Consider the following 19,512-nt stretch of genomic DNA (forward strand, 5'->3'; position numbering starts at 1 on the left):
AAAAAAAATTCAGTTTTTAAATATAGATAACTGCTGAGTTAACGATACGAGCAATCATAGAGCTGAAACATGACTTTTAAATCGGTGTTGGTGAAATTGAAAAGAGTTACTAATTAGTGCTCAATTAATGCTACCGGTAAACCCAGATTTTTTTTTAAAAAAATCATTTTTCAACTGCCCGCTAAAAAAATCGAAGGTTTTCAATAATCGAAAAGTTATGGGTATTATTCTCTATTGCAAATATTGAGTTTTCATCAGATCTCAACGTTATAAGGTAACAGAAAACTACCCTGACTCCCCTCGCGATGTAGTCGCTGTGTGTGTGTGTGTTAAAAAAAAGAGGAGTTGCACTCGGGGACTGCCGCGGTAAAGTTATTGCATAGCATTTTTTATTAACTTATGCAATTATAATTATTTATTTATTATATTTATGCAGTATTTTTTTCCTTTGTTTTTTTTTGTTTGATATTAATTCAAGTTATACTTTTTGAGCGTGGTGACCGATAAGAAAACAATTTTTTTTATTTTATTAAATAAATGAGAAGTTAATATTGTTCAAAATATTTTTATTATCTTACAATACATGAAGGTTATTCAAGAATATTTATCATTTAAACTATAGGTTTATGGTAACTGAAATAAGAAACATTAGTTTCAGACTTGATATCTAAATATCTGGAAAATACCGTGTCAATGGTGGTCCCATTGTGGATTCATTTCAAATTCAATATTTTCGAAAGAAAGGTTGTCAACCGCTCTGATTTTTATTCAGCGAAGTTGATGTTGAAATCGCCAGCCAAAATTAGTGGCAATTTATAACCATTTGCACCAAGTATTTTCGGCCCTTCTTCTTTTTTTCATTTGGATACACTAAGTGATCCAAAAAAGTGTAAAGAAACTGGTAAATTTATTTATCGTAGTTATATATTTTAACACAAGATGGCACTCGTTTCCCATTGAATGAACCACAACTGTCGACTGACACATTTTCATATTACATATTAATATTTCAAAAACAAGAATGAAAATAAAAAAGTAAAAATATTGAGGTTATTTTTGATAAAATTTATTAAAAAAAAAACAAACGGGAAGTGAGTAAAATTTAACTTGCAATATTTGATTACAGACAGACAACGGGACAGGTGAAACTAAATAAAAATGCTTATCATAATAATAAAAATTAAAAAAAGGGATAAAAAAAAAGAAATTAAAAAAATCAAGACGTCTAAATATCAAAATCAAACTGGGTCTCGAAATCTCGAGCGATTGCCAATTCCGTGGCCATCTGGAGGGCAAAGCCAAATTGGCTTCGAAGAAGCTGGGCGTCATCAATAGAGCACGGCAATACTTCAAGCCGGCCCACATTCTAGCGCTCTACAAAGCGCAGGTCCAGCCACACATGGAGTATTGCTGTCATCTCTGGTCTGGTGCACCCCAGTATCTGCTCGATTCATTTGACCGCGTGCAACGTAGAGCAGCTCGAATTGTCGGGGACTCAGTGCTCTGTGAACGGCTGGATCACTTGGCGTTGCGTAGAGACGTCGCTTCATTGTGTGTCTTCTACTACTTACTACTACTACTTCTACTTGTGTGTTAGGTTCTTTTCGTTACGGAATTTCTGGATTCGGTCTCCACGCTCAAGGCCCGCGATAGAAGCTATGCAATAGCTTAAATTTCTTTTTTATTTTTTTTCAAAGCATCTACTGCTAATATAACGACGTCAGCAGTCTTAAGAGTGAGAAGAAAACTATAGAACGGAAACTAATGGAATTAAAAGACGTCTCACCATTTAGTGCTCAATTAGTGCTGTCAGTAAAGCAAAAGTAGCAACTAGCCTAGTATAACGATGCTAGCAGCCTTAAGTCCAGAATCAATCCAGAAATTCCGTAACGAAAACGTAACCTTTCCGTAACCTAACACCGTCAGTCGACAGTTGTGGTTCATTCAATGGGAAACGAGTGCCATCTTGTGTTAAAATATATAACTACGATAAATAAATTTACCAGTTTCTTTACACTTTTTTGGATCACTTAGTGTATCCAAATGAAAAAAAGAAGAAGGGCCGAAAATACTTGGTGCAAATGGTTATAAATTGCCACTAATTTTGGCTGGCGATTTCAACATCAACTTCGCTGAATAAAAATCAGAGCGGTTGACAACCTTTCTTTCGAAAATATTGAATTTGAAATGAATCCACAATGGGACCACCATTGACACGGTATTTTCCAGATATTTAGATATCAAGTCTGAAACTAATGTTTCTTATTTCAGTTACCATAAACCTATAGTTTAAATGATAAATATTCTTGAATAACCTACATGTACTGTAAGATAATAAAAATATTTTGAACAATATTAACTTCTCATTTATTTAATAAAAGAAAAAAAATTGTTTTCTTATCGGTCACCACGCTCAAAAAGTGTAACTTGAATTAATATCAAATAAAAAAAAAACAAAGGAAAAAAATACTGCATAAATATAATAAATAAATAATTATAATTGCATAAGTTAATAAAAAATGCTATGCAATAACTTTACCGCGGCAGTCCCCGAGTGCAACTCCTCTTTTTTTTAACACACACACACACAGCGGCTACATCGCGAGGGGAGTCAGGGTAGTTTTCTGTTACCTTATAACGTTGAGATCTGATGAAAACTCAATATTTGCAACAGAGAATAATACCCATAACTTTTCGATTATTGAAAACCTTCGATTTTTTTAGCGGGCACTTGAAAAATGATTTTTCTAAAAATTTTGAGATATAAAACGAGACATTCTGACGACGTGACCTTTCTAGTCGCGATAGTACACTGCTAGCTTAATGAAAAGTTAGCACTGTTCTCATTTTTAGTCCCCCTATCACAGCACCAAATATCTGTTATCAGCACTAAATTAGCACTAAATGAACACTAAATTTTGAGATATAAAACGAGATATTCTGCCGACTAGACCTTTCTAGTCACGATGGTACACTGCTAGCTTAATGAAAAGTTAGCAGTGTTCTCATTTTTAGTTCCCCTATCACAGCACCAAATATCTGTTATCAGCACTAAATTAGCACTAAATGAGCACTAAATTTTGAGATATAAGACGAGTGATTCTGCCGACTTGACCTTTCTACCTTTACAGACGTTTCTGTAAACCGCATTAAGATTTTCACACCAAAGTAGAAAAAAAAAAAAACAATAAAAATTTTGGGGGTTCCCCATAATCATTTCATTAAACCCATCGATGGATAGATCTTCAAAAATGGAATTGAGACTTCTAATATCATTCTAGACTGAATAGTTCAAAGTGGTAAATTTTATCCCCCCCCCCTTCCCTGTAACTTCTAAAATAAGAGAATGTTAATGCAAACTTCTACCAAAAATTGGTTTGAACAAGATTTAGTAAGTCGTTTCTATTTAATACGTCATAAATCTTAAACCGCAATTTACCTTTAATTCAATCAACATCAACTCAAATATAAAAAAATACTCGATACTATGGAACCCTTCATAGGCGAATCCGAATCGCACACAAATTTTTGTGGAGACAAACATTTATATATAGGTAAACTTTTTTCAAAAACACATATTTAAGTACTCTATATAAACAAAACCACGAAGTTCTTAATATGGAGAAAAAAAAATTACAAAAAAATTATAATAACATCAAAAACTTGACATTTTCTGTGATGGACATAAATTTACAAAGCATAGACGCTAAATTTGTATTAAATTATTCTCAAATGAGAAAAAGCAATGCGACCCTTCCGCCATGTTCTCTCTAAAGAGAGCGACAATCGAAGATAATGAAACGAAAAAGCTGATACAAAATGATAAAGAACTTAGTGTCAGCAAAATTCAAAGCAACCGTTTGTCAGAGAACTTCAAACGATGCATTCCAAGGTCTTGGGCAACAAAGCTGTATGTTACTGAGAAGCCATTTCCTAACTGCCTATTGAAGAGTATCATTGGTTTCCTGGGCGGGTTTGCACTGACCTATCTTTGCTTCATTTTCTTTGTATTTCAATTATCAATATCTTTGCTACATGCAACGTTTATGAGTTCTATTATTGGCGTATTACTCACACTTGGATTGGCCTTTAGCAACAGAATAAGGTATGAATGACTTTTGTTTTTAACCGAGTTCAAAAAGGAGGTTCTCAATTCGATCGGTATTTTTATTATCACCGAATACGCTGATATTTATGATCCGATTTACATGATTAATGTCTAGTTTGATGCAGAATGTTTGCCATTTGGTGCTATAAAAATTTTACATAGTTTGGCCAAGTACTTTTCATTTTATTCATATTTTTGTTTACGTGGATGATATAATTATAGTTTGTATACGGCTTTTTTAGGAGTTTTCATATAAGTTGATAATTTTTCACAAAATTATTACAAACTAGACTATGTAGGTATGTATTATTGCGTGCTACATGGTTCAAAGAAAGACAATGACAACAAATGTAACAATATAAATATACAACATACAAACATATCTACAAAAATAAGCATGACGCGTATACAACCAATAGCAAAACTAAAATACCTACTTAATTATTTATTTAGTTTGCACCGGCTATGAGGTGGTCATTATCATAAATTTTAATCTTTGCTGAAAACATATTTTTGGTGATTTCGTTTGGCTTGGTAAGTTAGCCTTCAGATTTTTAAGCGGCAAATAGCCCATGCAAATCGAAGCATATCGTCGCAATCGGCGAGCAGCTTTCCAGTTACCCGACCGGAACTCGCAAGTTCTGGTCGTTCTCGAAAGCTGCTCCTGGTAACTTCAACCAGCCGTCCCTGCCGTCCATTCATGACACCCTGTCCCATAGTACTAGTAGTATTTTTGCCTCCAACTCGACTCTTGACGACAACGGAAAAACTCCGCCGGCCATCCCGTGTCAGAGCTCTATGCCTGAAGTACAGTTCTCCAATCGTGCTTAGAACGTGCGCCCCTCAGTTGACGCCGATGCTAACGCATTTATTCCGGCACTCATTCTCAGCAGTAGTCCCCGACTCATGAAAGTCAGCCCTCGTCCATCCGATCCAAAAAAAAAAGAAGATGTTCCGGCAAACTACACGCATATAGCTATTACCTCCCTGCTCTCCAAAATCGTGGAGAGCATAATTAACCGCCAGCTCTTGGAATACCTAGAAGGTGACACCAGTAAATCAACATCCGACAGTAGGTACGGCTTTCACCATGGTGGATCTGCAGGCGATCTTCTGATATAGTTTCCGAGAGTTTATGCAAGTGGACCCCCAGCTTACTCACTGGGTACTCACGCAGCATACAGGTCGTTTTCGACGGTTATTGCTCAAGTTCGAAGCCCATGAACGCTAGAGTGCCCCAAGGCTGTGTGCTATCTCCTACACTATTTCTTCTGCATATAAATGCCAATTCCGCGGTCATCAGGAGGGCAAAGCCAAATTATCTTCGAAGAAGCTGGGTGTCATAATAGAGCACGGCAATATTTCAAGCTGGCCCACATTCTAGCGCTGTACAACGCACAGGTCCGGCCTCATATGGAGTATTGCTGTCATCTCTGATCTGGCGCACCCCAGTATTACTCGATCCATTTGACCGCGTGCAGCTTAAATTGTCGGGGACCCAGTGCTCTGTCAACGACTGGATCTAATCCCTCAAAAGACGGAAACGCTTCTGTGATTCCTCTGGTGTTGCAAGAGCATGTGGGCGGCGGTGATCACTTAACACCAGGTGACCCTTACGCTCGATTGACCTCCTTTTCCATAACAGAAGAAAGTTATAAGATTGTTTGGGATGTAAGATGTAAGTAATTAAATTTTAACAAAAGCCTAGCCTAGCCTATGTGATAAATGTAACAAAGTAACATGATTTTGTATGTATTTTTTAATGCAGACTCATAATCAAACAAATTAAAAAAAAAAGTCAAAAAAATAAAAATTTGGCGTGAGACCACCCTTAACATTTAGGGGTATGAAAAATAGATGTTGACCGATTCTCAGACCTACCCAATATGCACTCAAAATTTCATGAGAATCGGTCAAGCCGTTTCGAAGAAGTTTAACTACAGACACCGCGACATGAGAATTTTATATATTAGATAAGTTTTTATGTATGTTAAGTATATTGTATTAAATATATCGTTGTCTTGTACCCATAGTACAGACTATGCCTAGTTTAGGGTAAGATAATTTGTGTAAAAAAGTGTGTCGATATTATTATTCACGGGGTTCTGAAGAACAGATTGCTAATTTCATCTTATTGAACATCTGCGTTACCATGTTAATAGCTGTAATTTGTAAATTAACGTATCTTTCCAGATGTCTGGTGTTGTTGCTGATACCTCAGTTCTTCTCCCGCATAGGGAGATACAGCTTGACCTGCTATGCCCTGGTTCTCATCCTGACCGGACCTGCAACCAACAGCTTGAGGAATTCTGAAGTTCTAACGGAATCCATGGCTTGCAGTCAGGTAGTAACAAGCATCTGTTACAAGCAATTTATAAGTAGTCTTTTTTATTTCTAAAATATGTATAATGCGTTTTTAAGGTGTTTGTCCCAATTAGATCTTTTTTTAATGGAAATAAGGGACGAGACGAGCAGGACGTTCAACTGATGGTAATTGATACGCCCTGCCCATTACAATGCAGTGCCGCCCAGGATTCTTGAAAAACCCAAAATTTCTGAGCGGCACTACAATTGCGCTTGTCAGCTTGAGACAAAAGATGTTAAGTCTCATTTGCCCAGTAATTTCACGAGCTACGGCCTACGTACGACCAAAATACAATAATGTTTACACATTACTGCTTCACGTCAGAAATAGGCGCCGTTGTGATACCGATAATCTAGCCGGAATCTTGTGCAAAGGAGCCTGGTAACTGGAAGTAAAGGAGTAAAGGGAACTGGTAAAGTAACTGAGCAAACGTTAAGTCTCGTTTGACATCCACATGATATAACAAGCGACGACGAAAGGAAAAAATTGTGTGTCTGATTTTTGATTTGATTTAATTTTTGGGTGTGTGTGTATATATATCTAGGTGCAGTTAGGTGAGTGAGGGTGTGGGTGATTGAGTGTTTTCGTGTTCACGTTAAATACAGTTTTATTTACATGTACTTACATATAAAAAAGTGTGTGTGTACTTATGTATGCACCCAAGAAGTTATACTTCTTTGGCGTAACAAAGCAAAAATCATTAAAATTTTATTCCTCGTGGTACCTTAGTAGAAAGAACAATATTGTAAAAATCTTGCAACGATGGCTTTGACAATTAATTATTAATTATAACGATTACGACTGTACCGGCTTAAACCCTTTGCCTGTCCTAATAATGGACGAAGAAACTAAAAAAAATATAACGAATGTCGCAAACGTTAGAAAATTTTAGGAACTCACTTCACCCTGTTACTTTTATGTTACAGTGATGCGCGCACATCTTAAAATTTGACTGTCATAATTTTTTCATAACGCGCCTAAAGAAATTTAACTTCAATAAAAATGTTAATTGAATCTAGTTCTAGTTCGCCACGTAAACTAAATCCAGGGAATAGTCGTGGGTGTTCGTACGACGATTGGCTTACGTTCTGTGAAATTTCATTACATGACGTCACAAGGCTCGCAAATTTAGGTCACTTCTTTTAATGCCGTGGAACTGAAACCGAACGCTTCCAAGAATATACATACAGCATACACTAATCCATTTTTAATGATCTGCATGAAATGTACTGTTTGTTTTTGATATCATTAGTAATATGTATTTGAAGTGACGTAATTTTATCTATAGGGCCACTGAAGTACTGTTTCGCATCGAGGCTCCTATTTCACTACATATTGTAAAAGAAAGTCCGTCGCCGCGTCTGTCTATTCGCGATAAACTCAAAACTACTACAACGATTTTCATGTCGTTTTCACCAATCGGTAGCGGTTCTCGAGGAAGGTTTGCATTTGTTTGTTTAAGGAGGATATTTTGTCAAGTTTTAAGCCGACTGCGACAAGGAGGTACTTAATTCGATGGGTAGTTTTTTTTTATGTATGTACATCGATTTCTCTGAGACATATGATATGATTTTCGTGATTCCTTTTGATGCATAATGTTAGCCATTTGGTGGTTTTCATTTTATAAAAATTTTTTTTTAATATTTCCGTTTACGTGGATGATGTAATTATTTTTTATGTACTGCTTTTTTCAATTAGTTTTATTATATGTTATTATTATTATAAACACGTTTGCCGATAATTGGGTCTTAGTTTACCTGTCATTCAAAGCTAACAAACGTTCTTCACGATATTTCAGTGTCTCACAAGAACGTATACGTATTTTTATACTCTAACGATTATTTTTGGAGGTGTCGGGAAAAATAAGCCGCCCGGGAGCTTTCAACAAAAACGCTGTCTTCGAGAAATAACATAATAATGTATGATGGAATTGTGTATCTTATATAGGTCTACAGAAAAGTCCGCGATGGCATATGTCTATCTGTTAAGAATCAGATACTATATCCATTTTAATACTTTAAACAATTGGCAACAATAAGGCGGTAATGTAAAAGCTGTTTACATAAATGCTTTATTAATCCTTTTTTATTTTATAATAATTACTAGCTCACCCCACAGTCGTTGTTCTGTAGATAATAAAAAAATACTGTTTTTAATGTATTTGTCAAAAAATTTTCAAAACATCGTGGGTTTTTGAAAAAATTTTTTTTTTGTGATAAATGGAAAGATTATATATTAGTTTTATAAAAAAACTATTTTTTTTTTCGCAATAATTCAAAAGTTATTTCAAAATAAAAAAAAAATTTTGAATCCAGTACCGAAGACACGCCGACAACTCCCGAACAAACCCGAGCGCGTGTGACGTCATAATGTTAGTTTTCACTCATTGCAGTTGATAGAAAAATAATAAATACAGTGTTTTGATCTATTTAATTTTGTTGTCATTATTAAATATTTAAATTTATATTAAAAATGTCGAACCTCAAAAGTTATCGTTCTTGTTTTGTACCATTATGTAAGAATACTACAAAGGCAACTCCTGATAAAATGTTTTTAAATGTTCCCCAAGATGACAAACGTCGAAATAAATGGTTTCAAGCAGTGCACCGTGATAATCCCCAAACAAAATCTAATTTTTTTTGACTTTTCATTAATAGTTAAAGTAACTGAATAAGCTTTACTCCGAACTCGGTGTTCTGGACATACCCGTCCTTTCACAATACAAATATTATTTTTACGACTTAGTTGAACATAACCTATAGCTTTGTCGCCGTAACTCTCACGCGATGCTCTGCAATTTATGAAATAAATAATTATATTTAATGTAATGGAGAATAAATAATTAAATATTTTCATTTATTATATTATTTTTTAACAAACTTACCTTGATGCCTTGGCACCTCGAACTTCAGCAGAATTAAACCGAACGTCATTTTTTAAAAAATCGGTGATCATAAATATATCAACATCAGGAATATTATCAGACTTTGCCTTAATAAATCCTTTATCACACATAGCTAATCGAAACCACAACTTACACAACTAACAACTCGTATTTTAGCAATAAATTTTTAATATTATTGTCTAGACACGTGTAATAGCCGTAAACGCTGTACTGTTATTAAATAGCTATAACATTATGACGTCACAACTATGGTGACCAATCATGGCGCGTTTATAGTCACGTGATTTTTATTTAAATTTCATCAATTTTTAATTGTTTATAATTAATTGAAAAAAATTTTTTTTGAAGTTTTTTGCATTAAATATCAATATTATTAATAATAAAGTTTTAAAATACATAAAAAAAATCAATAATTTTTTTTTTTCAAAAACCCAATTATTTCGTAAAATATGCTCCCTGTTGTTATAATGAAATTGTTTCACAGCAGAACTGTCAAATCGTGCGTCAATAAATTCTCTCACAGAACATATGTCCATACAAAACAAATATTGGAAATAAAAATAATTATTATGGGTCCCAAATCGAAATAAAAAGTATCCTATCTCTCAAGTTGGACTGAACTGCACTCCATGAAGTAATCCCTATTTAAATCCGTTCATTAGTTTAGGAGTCCATCGCGGACAAACAACGTGTCACCTGGTTTATATATATTAAGATAAAATCATTCAGAAAAACGTTGTTGTTTGATTTCTAACACACTAACTTTAACATTGTTCCCGAATATTTACATCATTTTTTTCTATTGACAGAACAGCATCTGCCGGTCAGCTAGTATATTATAAATCAAAATCAAATCAAATCAAAATCACTTTATTAATGTAGGTCACGAAAATGACACTTATGAATGTTAAAATAAAATATTGTTTCTTGTTGAATCTACCGCTAATTCGTAAAGGGTTGAGCTAATGAGAAGATGTAGCAAGAAACTCATTGCCACTCTTTTAAATCAATATTAACATTTTCATCGTTTTACAAATCATTTCAATTACAATATAATATGTAAAGCTATGCAACAAACATACCCAAACGTTAAATAGTCAATGGCTTACACGAGTAAGTCAAAAAGTAATGTAAATTAATACTAATAGCTTATCTCTCAGACAAAAAACTTTCATCCATAATTTAAACGACTGTCTTACGAATTTTCGATCAGGTCGCGTGTCCTGACTCGAGTTTAATATTTTTTACCCATCCCAAGAAAAGTGCTCAACGAATTTCCTGAATCGTGGCGGAAGAACATTTACAGTCTTGCATTTACAGGAACAGATAAAGTTGAGCGTGCGACAAGTCAGTGACTCTGTGAAAAATCCTTTCCGAGTCATCAAAGAGAACGTGCAGTCGATGTTGGCGAAGATGAACCAGGTCAGAGCAGGTGTTGGGGTTACTCTGTCAAGAATCAAACATCTTGTGCATAATATCGGTATGTATAATGAAGCGCTTGTATACGTTACTACTAGTATAACCCACTTAATGCGATTTCTCGTATAATATGGCATTTTACGCCAGTCCCTGCATCTTACGACATGTTCTGATACATATCCTAACGCTTAATACGATTCGCCATCCCGTACAATACGCCTAATACTATCCGCCATCCCGTATAATACGCCTAATACGATCCGCCATCCCGTACAATACGCCTAATACGATCCGCCATCCCGTATAATACGCCTAATACGATCCGCCATCTCGTATAATACGCCTAATACATACGCCATCCTGTATAATACGCCTAATACGATTCGCCATCCCGTATGTAGTATACGGGACAACACTAGAACGCAACGCAACGAATGTCTAACGCCGACAACAGAAGAACAAGAAGCCCTGATATTGCAGGGTTTACGTGAACATTCTTCCATTGATGACACCCATGTAGCACCCGACGAACTCCAATGAATTGAAGATCTTATTGAGAATCTGGATAATACACAAAAAGCAGCACTAAATGAGAATGATAAAGATGAAGAGCGAGCACAGTGACATTAAACATGACTCATGTTTAATGTCACTGTGCTGTGGTCTAGTGATACCACCTCTTCAAAATTTCCAATAAAACATGGGGAAAGTGTATTTGGATTTTAAAATACCTATCATTTATTCATTATTTTTGAAGAGAAAACTTCTTTTGCGGCGTTAAGCACTTTTCTTGGGATATCTATAATATGTTAAAGCCGCGTCAGGACACGTGGCCTGATCTAAAATTCGTAAGACTGCTGAATCATTGAGATTACGAGGCCGAAAAACCGCGAGGTCGAGGGATCGAATCTCAGCCATGATATTTTTACAGTTTATTATGGATGTAATTTGATTTTTCTGAGAGATGAACTTTTTAATGTAAAATAATTGTAATAGTTCTGATAATAAAAATTGTCATTTTTGTATACGATAGCGCAATAAATGAATATTGTTCACATAAATGCTAGTTCTTTTATACTGATAAATAACACAATTCGTGTGAAATGATTCCCTAACCATTCTAAAATATTCAACAATGTTAATGTTCAAGTTTTTTCTTCTGCTGGCACTCCCGGAGTGCAACCCGTATTTTTTTCATATACATTACGAGATTTTTTATATCAATAAATCTCTTGCCGTTGCAGTAGCCACCAGCAATCTTTGTAACGCTTTCACTCCATTACTACTAAACAGATCACCATTAAATCTTGCACAAATGTTGTAAGGAATACTGAAAGTGAAAAAGGGGGGAAATGGGGATTATTTGTGAAACTCAAGATGGCCGCCTTGGAAACTTAAGGATTAAAGAATATGGATATAGTTTTCACGGTTCTCGGGGTAGTAGATAACGAATTTTTTCTTTCTTTGAATCTTCTTGAAATCCAAGACGGCTGCCACGCAAAATTATCATTGTTACGTTAAGGATGTGGCCGCTGCACAAAATTAGGATTTCAACAACATATGTGAATGTTTACCAAACTCTAATCCCATCACAAATAAAGCAGTTATACTTGTTTCTATGCACGTATTATTAATAAAGCATTTTTTATATAAGATGGACCAAGAGGTGCACGTGATAGGAATTGATAAGGTAACTAGGTCCCGTGGTCAAAATATGCGCTGTCAAAGGCTTTACGCTTGAAGGTCCAAGTGTCGTATAGGTTCGGCAAAATGCAGCTGGTAATTGATTCCACAAAGTGGCTGTACGAGGCAAGAAGGTTCTTTCTAAACGCGCGGTCGTTGAATGCCAGACGTTAACGTATTGAGGGTAGAATTTCGCATTTCAACGTAATGTTCGGTGGTGGGATTCGGCTGCTGGTATCATCTAGAAGAACTCTTTTAAGCACTCCCTATGTGGGAGACTCCTTTGCACAGGATGCCGGCTAGATTATAGCTACCACAACGGCGCCTATTTCTGCCGTGAAGCTACTGCTTGTAAGTGTAAGCATTATTGTGTTTCGGTCTGAAGGGCACCGCAGCTATTGAAATTACTGGGCAAATTAGACTTAACATCTTATGTCTCAAGGTGACGAGCGCAATTGTATTGCCGCTCAGAATTTTTGTGTTTTTCAAGAATCCTGAGTGGCACTGCATTGCACCATGCAATGCTCTGCTTGTCTCGACCCTAATTTTCTCCTTAAAAATACTCCCTATGATATCATGATATATGCAGTAGGAGATGCAGGCAGAGAGACTTCAGAGAGAGATTCTTCGTAGAGATATACGCAACGCCAAATAATCATAATCTATCACATACCAATTTCATAATATCATTCTATTAGCCATTATTTTTCAAATGTTCGGTGTATCTATAAATAGGTCATTAGGACAAGGACGTGCCAAAAGCGACGCATTAAGAAAGTACTTACTTAAAGTACCCCAATTTCTTAGTATGCGTTCCAGCTGCCAAATTACGATATTATTATGTGTTATTTACAAACCAGCACAGGGTTCATCTGACTCCACTGTTATCACTTTAATTTCATTTACGTGTGCTGGGATCTACAAAACTATGTTAACAATATCGTTATTTTGAAATTCAGTATTTTTAATTTTAGCTAACTACTTACTACAACATTGATATTAATAAAGTCCACAGAGCATAAGCATAAACTACTATCAATAAATACTTATCTATACGTAATACAATATAATAAGTAACTTATCCTCACCGATTTAACTTTATTTCATGATGTAATCAATTTTGTTTTATGATAATTATTATGATTTGATTATAATATCTATATGTCAAATATTTGTATGCTCAATAACGGGCACGACTTGGAGAGCTAAAATGTATTTAAATAATGTATCTATAATGTATTACCCTAGTCAACAAATAAAGATCTTACTTACTTACTGACTTACCGATTGACTGACTGATTTATCAGCTCAAAGCCCAAATCGCTGGCTTTAATCTTGAAATTTTGCGCAAATTTTCCTTATGTGATTTAAGTGAACATTGAGTAAAATAAGGTTACAAGGAATATCATGTGTGTTAGCTTCCAATTATTCCCACAAGAGCATGAGTTGGATGAAAAAACCACTTTCAAGTGGGGCGAGATTTGCTGGTAACAGATATAATTACATAAATTACAGGGGAATGGTTGCATGGTTTGGTCACGTAGTTATGATGGATGAAACATGAAACTAGAGTGACTAAATAAATAGGTGAAATGTAGATGCACATTCTGGAATTTATTGTAGTTGTAGGCGTTATTACTAATATTTTGTTTTGTTGACCTTTTTCATATGGCCATGTAGGTAGCACGTGACAAACTTGAAAAAATAGGGTTGATATGAGTCTGAGAACATGAGTCGTACTAGAAGACGCAGTGTGGAAGGCCCTCCACAACATGGACCGATCTGGTCAATATAGACTCAATATATTGGGATCAGAGCAGTGCGGGACCGTCTTGGAGATCTTTGAGGATCCCTTATATCCAGCAGTCTTCAGGCTGATATGATGATGATGACTTAGAGAAGCCTTGCCATTTTGGGAAATAGGCTACATTAAATGTAGAACCTGGGAGAAAAGGGAGTGGTAAAAATGATCGACCCAAAACAATACAAGAGATATCTAAAGGTTCATGCGTGTAAAGAGAAAAGAGAACGCCTCGAAAGCGGCGGGAGTGGAAAGACGGTAAAACGCTTTCGCAGAGACCTGTTTGGAACTGTTTTTACCGTGTATTACATTTTTCCACATACAATAATTTGAAAACCGCGTCATTGAAAGAAACGAAATGTAGTACTTCAAAATTGAAAATATATAATACTTACATACCACTGCCTGGCGGTAAAAAAGGCGAATGTTTGGTGACTACATGAACGGCAATATGTGCAAACTAGACTACCGCTTGTTTTAGAACTAGATACGTTTAAGTTTAAAAAAAATCAAATGTCGGATGACAAATTTCGATATAAATCGAAATATTAATAGACCAACAATGTCTTACACTATTAAATCATCATATTTTTCTTTGCCGTTGTTTATTTCTGTCCCAAGATATATTTCACGGAAAACAACTCCTTTTCGAATGTAGGCTCATTCCGCTTTTATCCAGTTTTCCGTATCTTTAGTTCGTTGCCCTCCTATAGTGAAAGAAGTGGATTTGCAAGTATTTAAGCAAAACCATATTTATTCTAGTACGTTAGAATCATTTTATAATTCCGAATCTTTTCCGGTTCGCTTCCCACACTTATCATTTGACCTATATTCTCAGTTCGATTCGATCGATTTACGTTAATATTTAATAAGACTTGCTCACGGCGATACAAGAACTCTTTAGAAATATACTGCTTGTTTTAAGTTTTTTTGCTATTTATTCATTTAAAACATCACAAAATACACAGAACTTAAATTATGTTATAATAATACTATCTAGTAGAACTTACTTCTTATAATGGATTTACAATATTTATACTAAGACGTGGTATTTGTGCGTGTGTGGTTTGGTGAGATTGCGTGTGTGTGTTTGTTTGTGTGGTTGTGTGTGTGTGTGTGTGTGTGTGTGTGTGTGTGTGTGTGTGTGTGTGTGTGTGTGTGTGTGCGTGTGTGTGTGTGTGTGTATGTATGTATGTGTGTGTGTTTGTGAATTACTCATAATTTAACCTTCCTTTAGATTTTTATTACACTCCTTATAAAGCAGCCTTTACTGTTATGAAAAAGTTCAATACTGTTCAATTGTTTATTATAGTTGCATAGAGTGCGACAGATTACCGAATTTTCATAATAATTGGTGTGACTCAGCGGGACTTGGAATATAGACGTGTGTCTAGTGCGAACTGACGGCACTCGTAATTGTATGAATAGTTCAGTTAGCTCTGTACTGTCGATCCTACCATGAACTATGTTATGAAGGAAAGAGAGATCCAGAAACTTGCGCCTGTCCTCAAGTGATATCATATTACGAAACCTGCAAGATTCCGGGTTGTCCACGTAATTGTGTTGTGCGCGATAGTTGATATGTTTAATTTTGCTTGTATGTTTTCTACTTCTTCTTCTTCTATTTATTAATTGTTTCCATATTTTTGAAACCACACCATCTATTTGAAAAATTTTAATCTTCTTATCGAAATACTGCTTCGGATTATCCACCAATTTTGTTCACATTTTGCTAACACTTGCTATGAAATACGTTAAATACTTATTTCTTAAAAAATATATTGAAAACTGGTGAAATCTCCCAGAAACCTAAGAGCAAAGTTTTTAATATGCGCATCAAGCCTTGATTGTCCTATACATGCTAAACTAACTTAAAACTGAGGATGTGCAAAGAAAGCATTCAAATAAGCATGTTGAAGTTCAAAAGAAGAGACAAGAAGACAGAAAGATTAACATAAATAAAAAAGATGACAAAATTTGAAACTTGTAGAACATAACGAAATAATAAAATGGCGATGAGCAGAATATACAATGAGAATCAAAATAGAGAAATGGACAAAAGACATTCTAGGATAAAATCCAAGAGAAGTGTGCAAGAAATCATGGAAGACAATTCATTCGATGTGAAGACGACCTCAAAAAGTTAATGGACCAACGTGGAGAAGAATAGCTTTGGATAGAACACAGTTGAAAAATATGTCTTGTGACGTAAGCGTCCGTCAAAGATTTTGAATTGAACGAATCAGATTTTTAATAAAATAAAGCCTTATTTAATCACTCTTTCATTCATTAATTAGATATATCTAAGCATAAATAGCTAAAAATTTACAAAATTAATTATTAATTAAGAGTTTTGATTTGATATTGATGATCTTTTGACCAATAACACAGCAATTAGCTAATATAATGAAACTGCTGAAAATGATGAGCAATACCGGGAAGGATGTTCAGTTGATCCGAACTTTTTTGCAATCGCCACTTTGAGATAAGTTGATGTGTGTAGTCTCAGTAGCCCAGTAAATTTATTAGTTACGACGCACTTTTAAACAAATCGGACTTAATTAAATAAGTAGAAATGTAAATATACAAATTTACATTTACATTTCGTGTACATTATGTACCTACATATTTACAGCACTAAAAAAAACTCAAAAGTTATTAAATTATGTAGGAGGCACCTTGCACAGGATGCCGGCTAGATTATGGGTACCACAACGGCGCCTATTTCTGCCATGAAGCAGTAATGTATAAGCATTACTCTGTTTCGATCTGAAGATGTCTCAAGGTGACGAGCGCAATTGTAGTGCCGCTCAGACTTTTTGGGTTTTTCCAGAACCCTGAGAGGCACTGCATAGCAATGGGCAGGGCGTATCATTTACCATCAGCTGCACGTCCTGCTCGTCTCGTCCCTTACTGTCATAAAAAAATGTAACGACTTAATTTTTTTTATTAATGATAGGTTTCGTTTTTAAGGTGACGCAATACAGTCCACATTTACATGGCTACGGGAGAAGGCGAACTCTTGCAACAAAAACCTTGGCACTCCTTACGACCACTGCATCAACGCACTGAAAAGTGGTGTTCCCAGCTGTAAGAAAGTTCTGGGGCCAATGTATACCTGGCTCTGCAATATATCAATAGCAGAACCCGCTTGTGGGGTCGCCAAGAGACATGAGACTATATGCGTTGTTGAAGACTTTGCTGAAAGCTCCTTTTCTGCTACTGTTCGGAGAAGTGAGTATTTAGCCATTACTTCAAGGCTTTTTTCGTCAATTGTTATTAAAAAATATCTAAACTATATTATAAAGAGGAAACATTTGTGTTTTTGTATGAATGTTTGTAATATTTTTTCACAAAAACTGCAGGACCTATTTCAAAAATTCTTTCACCATTAGTTTATGATTTGTTATAACTATGCCAATTTTATTTGTAAGGCCGCTAGAATTTTAGTTTTAACATCATTTTTTTAATTTTCATGGCAGCCATTTTGGATTTCTTAATCTTGGCTTTTATAACAACATAACCAAAATTTCAACTGTCTGACTATTAAAGTCGGACGTATGGAAATACAACGGATTTTGGTCGAGCAATGCATGAACGAAATAACTTATAATAATATAGAAATATATGTTTTGCCATAGGGAGTGGTAATAACATAACATATTGCAACAACACATTGGTATACATTGCTTCATCATTATCATCATCAGCCGGAATACGTCCACTGCTGCACAAAGGCCTCTCCTAAAGATCTCCACGACGATCGGTCTTGCACTGGCCTCATCCAACGTATTCCAACGATCTTGACCAGATCGTCGGTCCATCTTGCGGGGGGCCTACCAACACTGCGTCTTCCGGTACGTGGTCGCTATTCGAGAACTTTTCTGCCCCACCGGCCATCCGTCCATCGTCCACTATGTGCCCTGCCCACGCCACTTGCATTGCACATTGCTTAAGACCCAGTCAACAATCATGCATTATTATGTGGTATACTTTATTAATTATTATATTCTTAAATTTGAGCTCAGTGAGTCCTAGTATGCTTTTTGGTATTTTATATTAAAATTTATTACAAAGACCCTTAGCTCTAGTTAACCTTACACGGCACTTACAGTTTATTTATTCTTTTTGAATTGAATGAATTCAAATCTGTAGTTTCTTCTTCTCAGAGCTTAGAGACTTCATGCAGCGGATTAAGGACATGCTATTTGTGCACATTGAATTCCGCAACACGTATACGATAAGTGGCAACACGAGTCACGCTGCGAGTCAACTGGCAGCCGGCATCGTCACCGAGATCCGGAACCGAGCTGATTCGCTACTGACCTGGCTCTCTTGGAGCTCTTGCCTCGCCAGCTTCTTCTTTCTACTGATTATCTTCAGGTGACTTTCAAATAAATTATAGTAAAAAGAACGTTTTAAAAAGTGCAAAATAATTTTGAATTTAAATAACTGCAGAACATTAACATCTCATAATTAAAAAGCTCAATTTCTTCTTACATTGTAAAAAATAATTACTGAGGAGGCGTTACTTTGCGGAAATCTATAATTAACCAAATGTTTTGGGGTTTCTATAGTGTTAATTCCGCCAATATTTGTCTTCAAATCAGGAGATGTTGACTCGCCAAACTCTGGCACGAGACTCTCTGGCAAGACAGTCTCGTGCCAGAGCTGAGGATGCCTCGTGTAGAGGCGAAACCCGTGTCGAATTGTTTGAAGACAAATATTGGCGGAATTAACACTAAAGAAAACTTGAAACATTTGGATTCTTGTATTGTATTTGTGTATTTAAGTTATAAGTTATCCTGGTCTTTGGAATACAAGGCCATAACGATAATATTATGATGTCACCGGTCCTTGATACGTGTTCAAGTAGATCTGACTTCTTGAAGGGGATGAAAATCACTTTCAAATATTTAATAGTGTTGCGGCGCGATTTGAGATGATTTTATATTTTTAATTATTTCAAAGAAAATTGATATACTGAAAAATTGTAAGGTTTATTATCCACTCGCACGCGCCGCGCGAGATTGACCCCGTTAGCATACGTTATAACACAATTTTCAAACAAATTTCCTGCAGCGAACTGAGATCGTAGCAGCGCCGCCGAGACAAGTATGAAAATGAGATTTGATTTTATAATTTCTGTATCTGACAGTGGGGCTTCTCTGCAGAAACTGGACAATAGATAAAAAATCTACCGGTAATCATAAGCCAAATAGGGCTGAATT

General features: G+C 35.6%; 1 protein-coding gene across 4 annotated transcripts in view; it reads left to right on the top strand.

Moving 5' to 3' along the window:
- The first annotated feature begins 3,702 nt into the window (after window positions 1-3,702).
- The window catches only part of LOC126977205 (DC-STAMP domain-containing protein 2-like), a 53,710-nt gene continuing 37,900 nt past the window's right edge, over window positions 3,703-19,512 (top strand). For all 4 annotated transcript variants that reach the window (XM_050825916.1, XM_050825917.1, XM_050825918.1 and 1 more), the window contains exons 1-5: window positions 3,703-4,105; window positions 6,302-6,452; window positions 10,699-10,858; window positions 17,255-17,515; window positions 18,451-18,664. In XM_050825916.1, coding sequence (XP_050681873.1) covers window positions 3,762-4,105; window positions 6,302-6,452; window positions 10,699-10,858; window positions 17,255-17,515; window positions 18,451-18,664 — 1,130 coding nt within the window. In that variant the 5' untranslated portion in view covers window positions 3,703-3,761. The remainder of the gene's footprint in view (window positions 4,106-6,301; window positions 6,453-10,698; window positions 10,859-17,254; window positions 17,516-18,450; window positions 18,665-19,512) is intronic.

This window comes from Leptidea sinapis, chromosome 44 (genome assembly GCF_905404315.1).
Source record: "Leptidea sinapis chromosome 44, ilLepSina1.1, whole genome shotgun sequence".
Lineage (NCBI taxonomy): Eukaryota > Metazoa > Arthropoda > Insecta > Lepidoptera > Pieridae > Leptidea > Leptidea sinapis.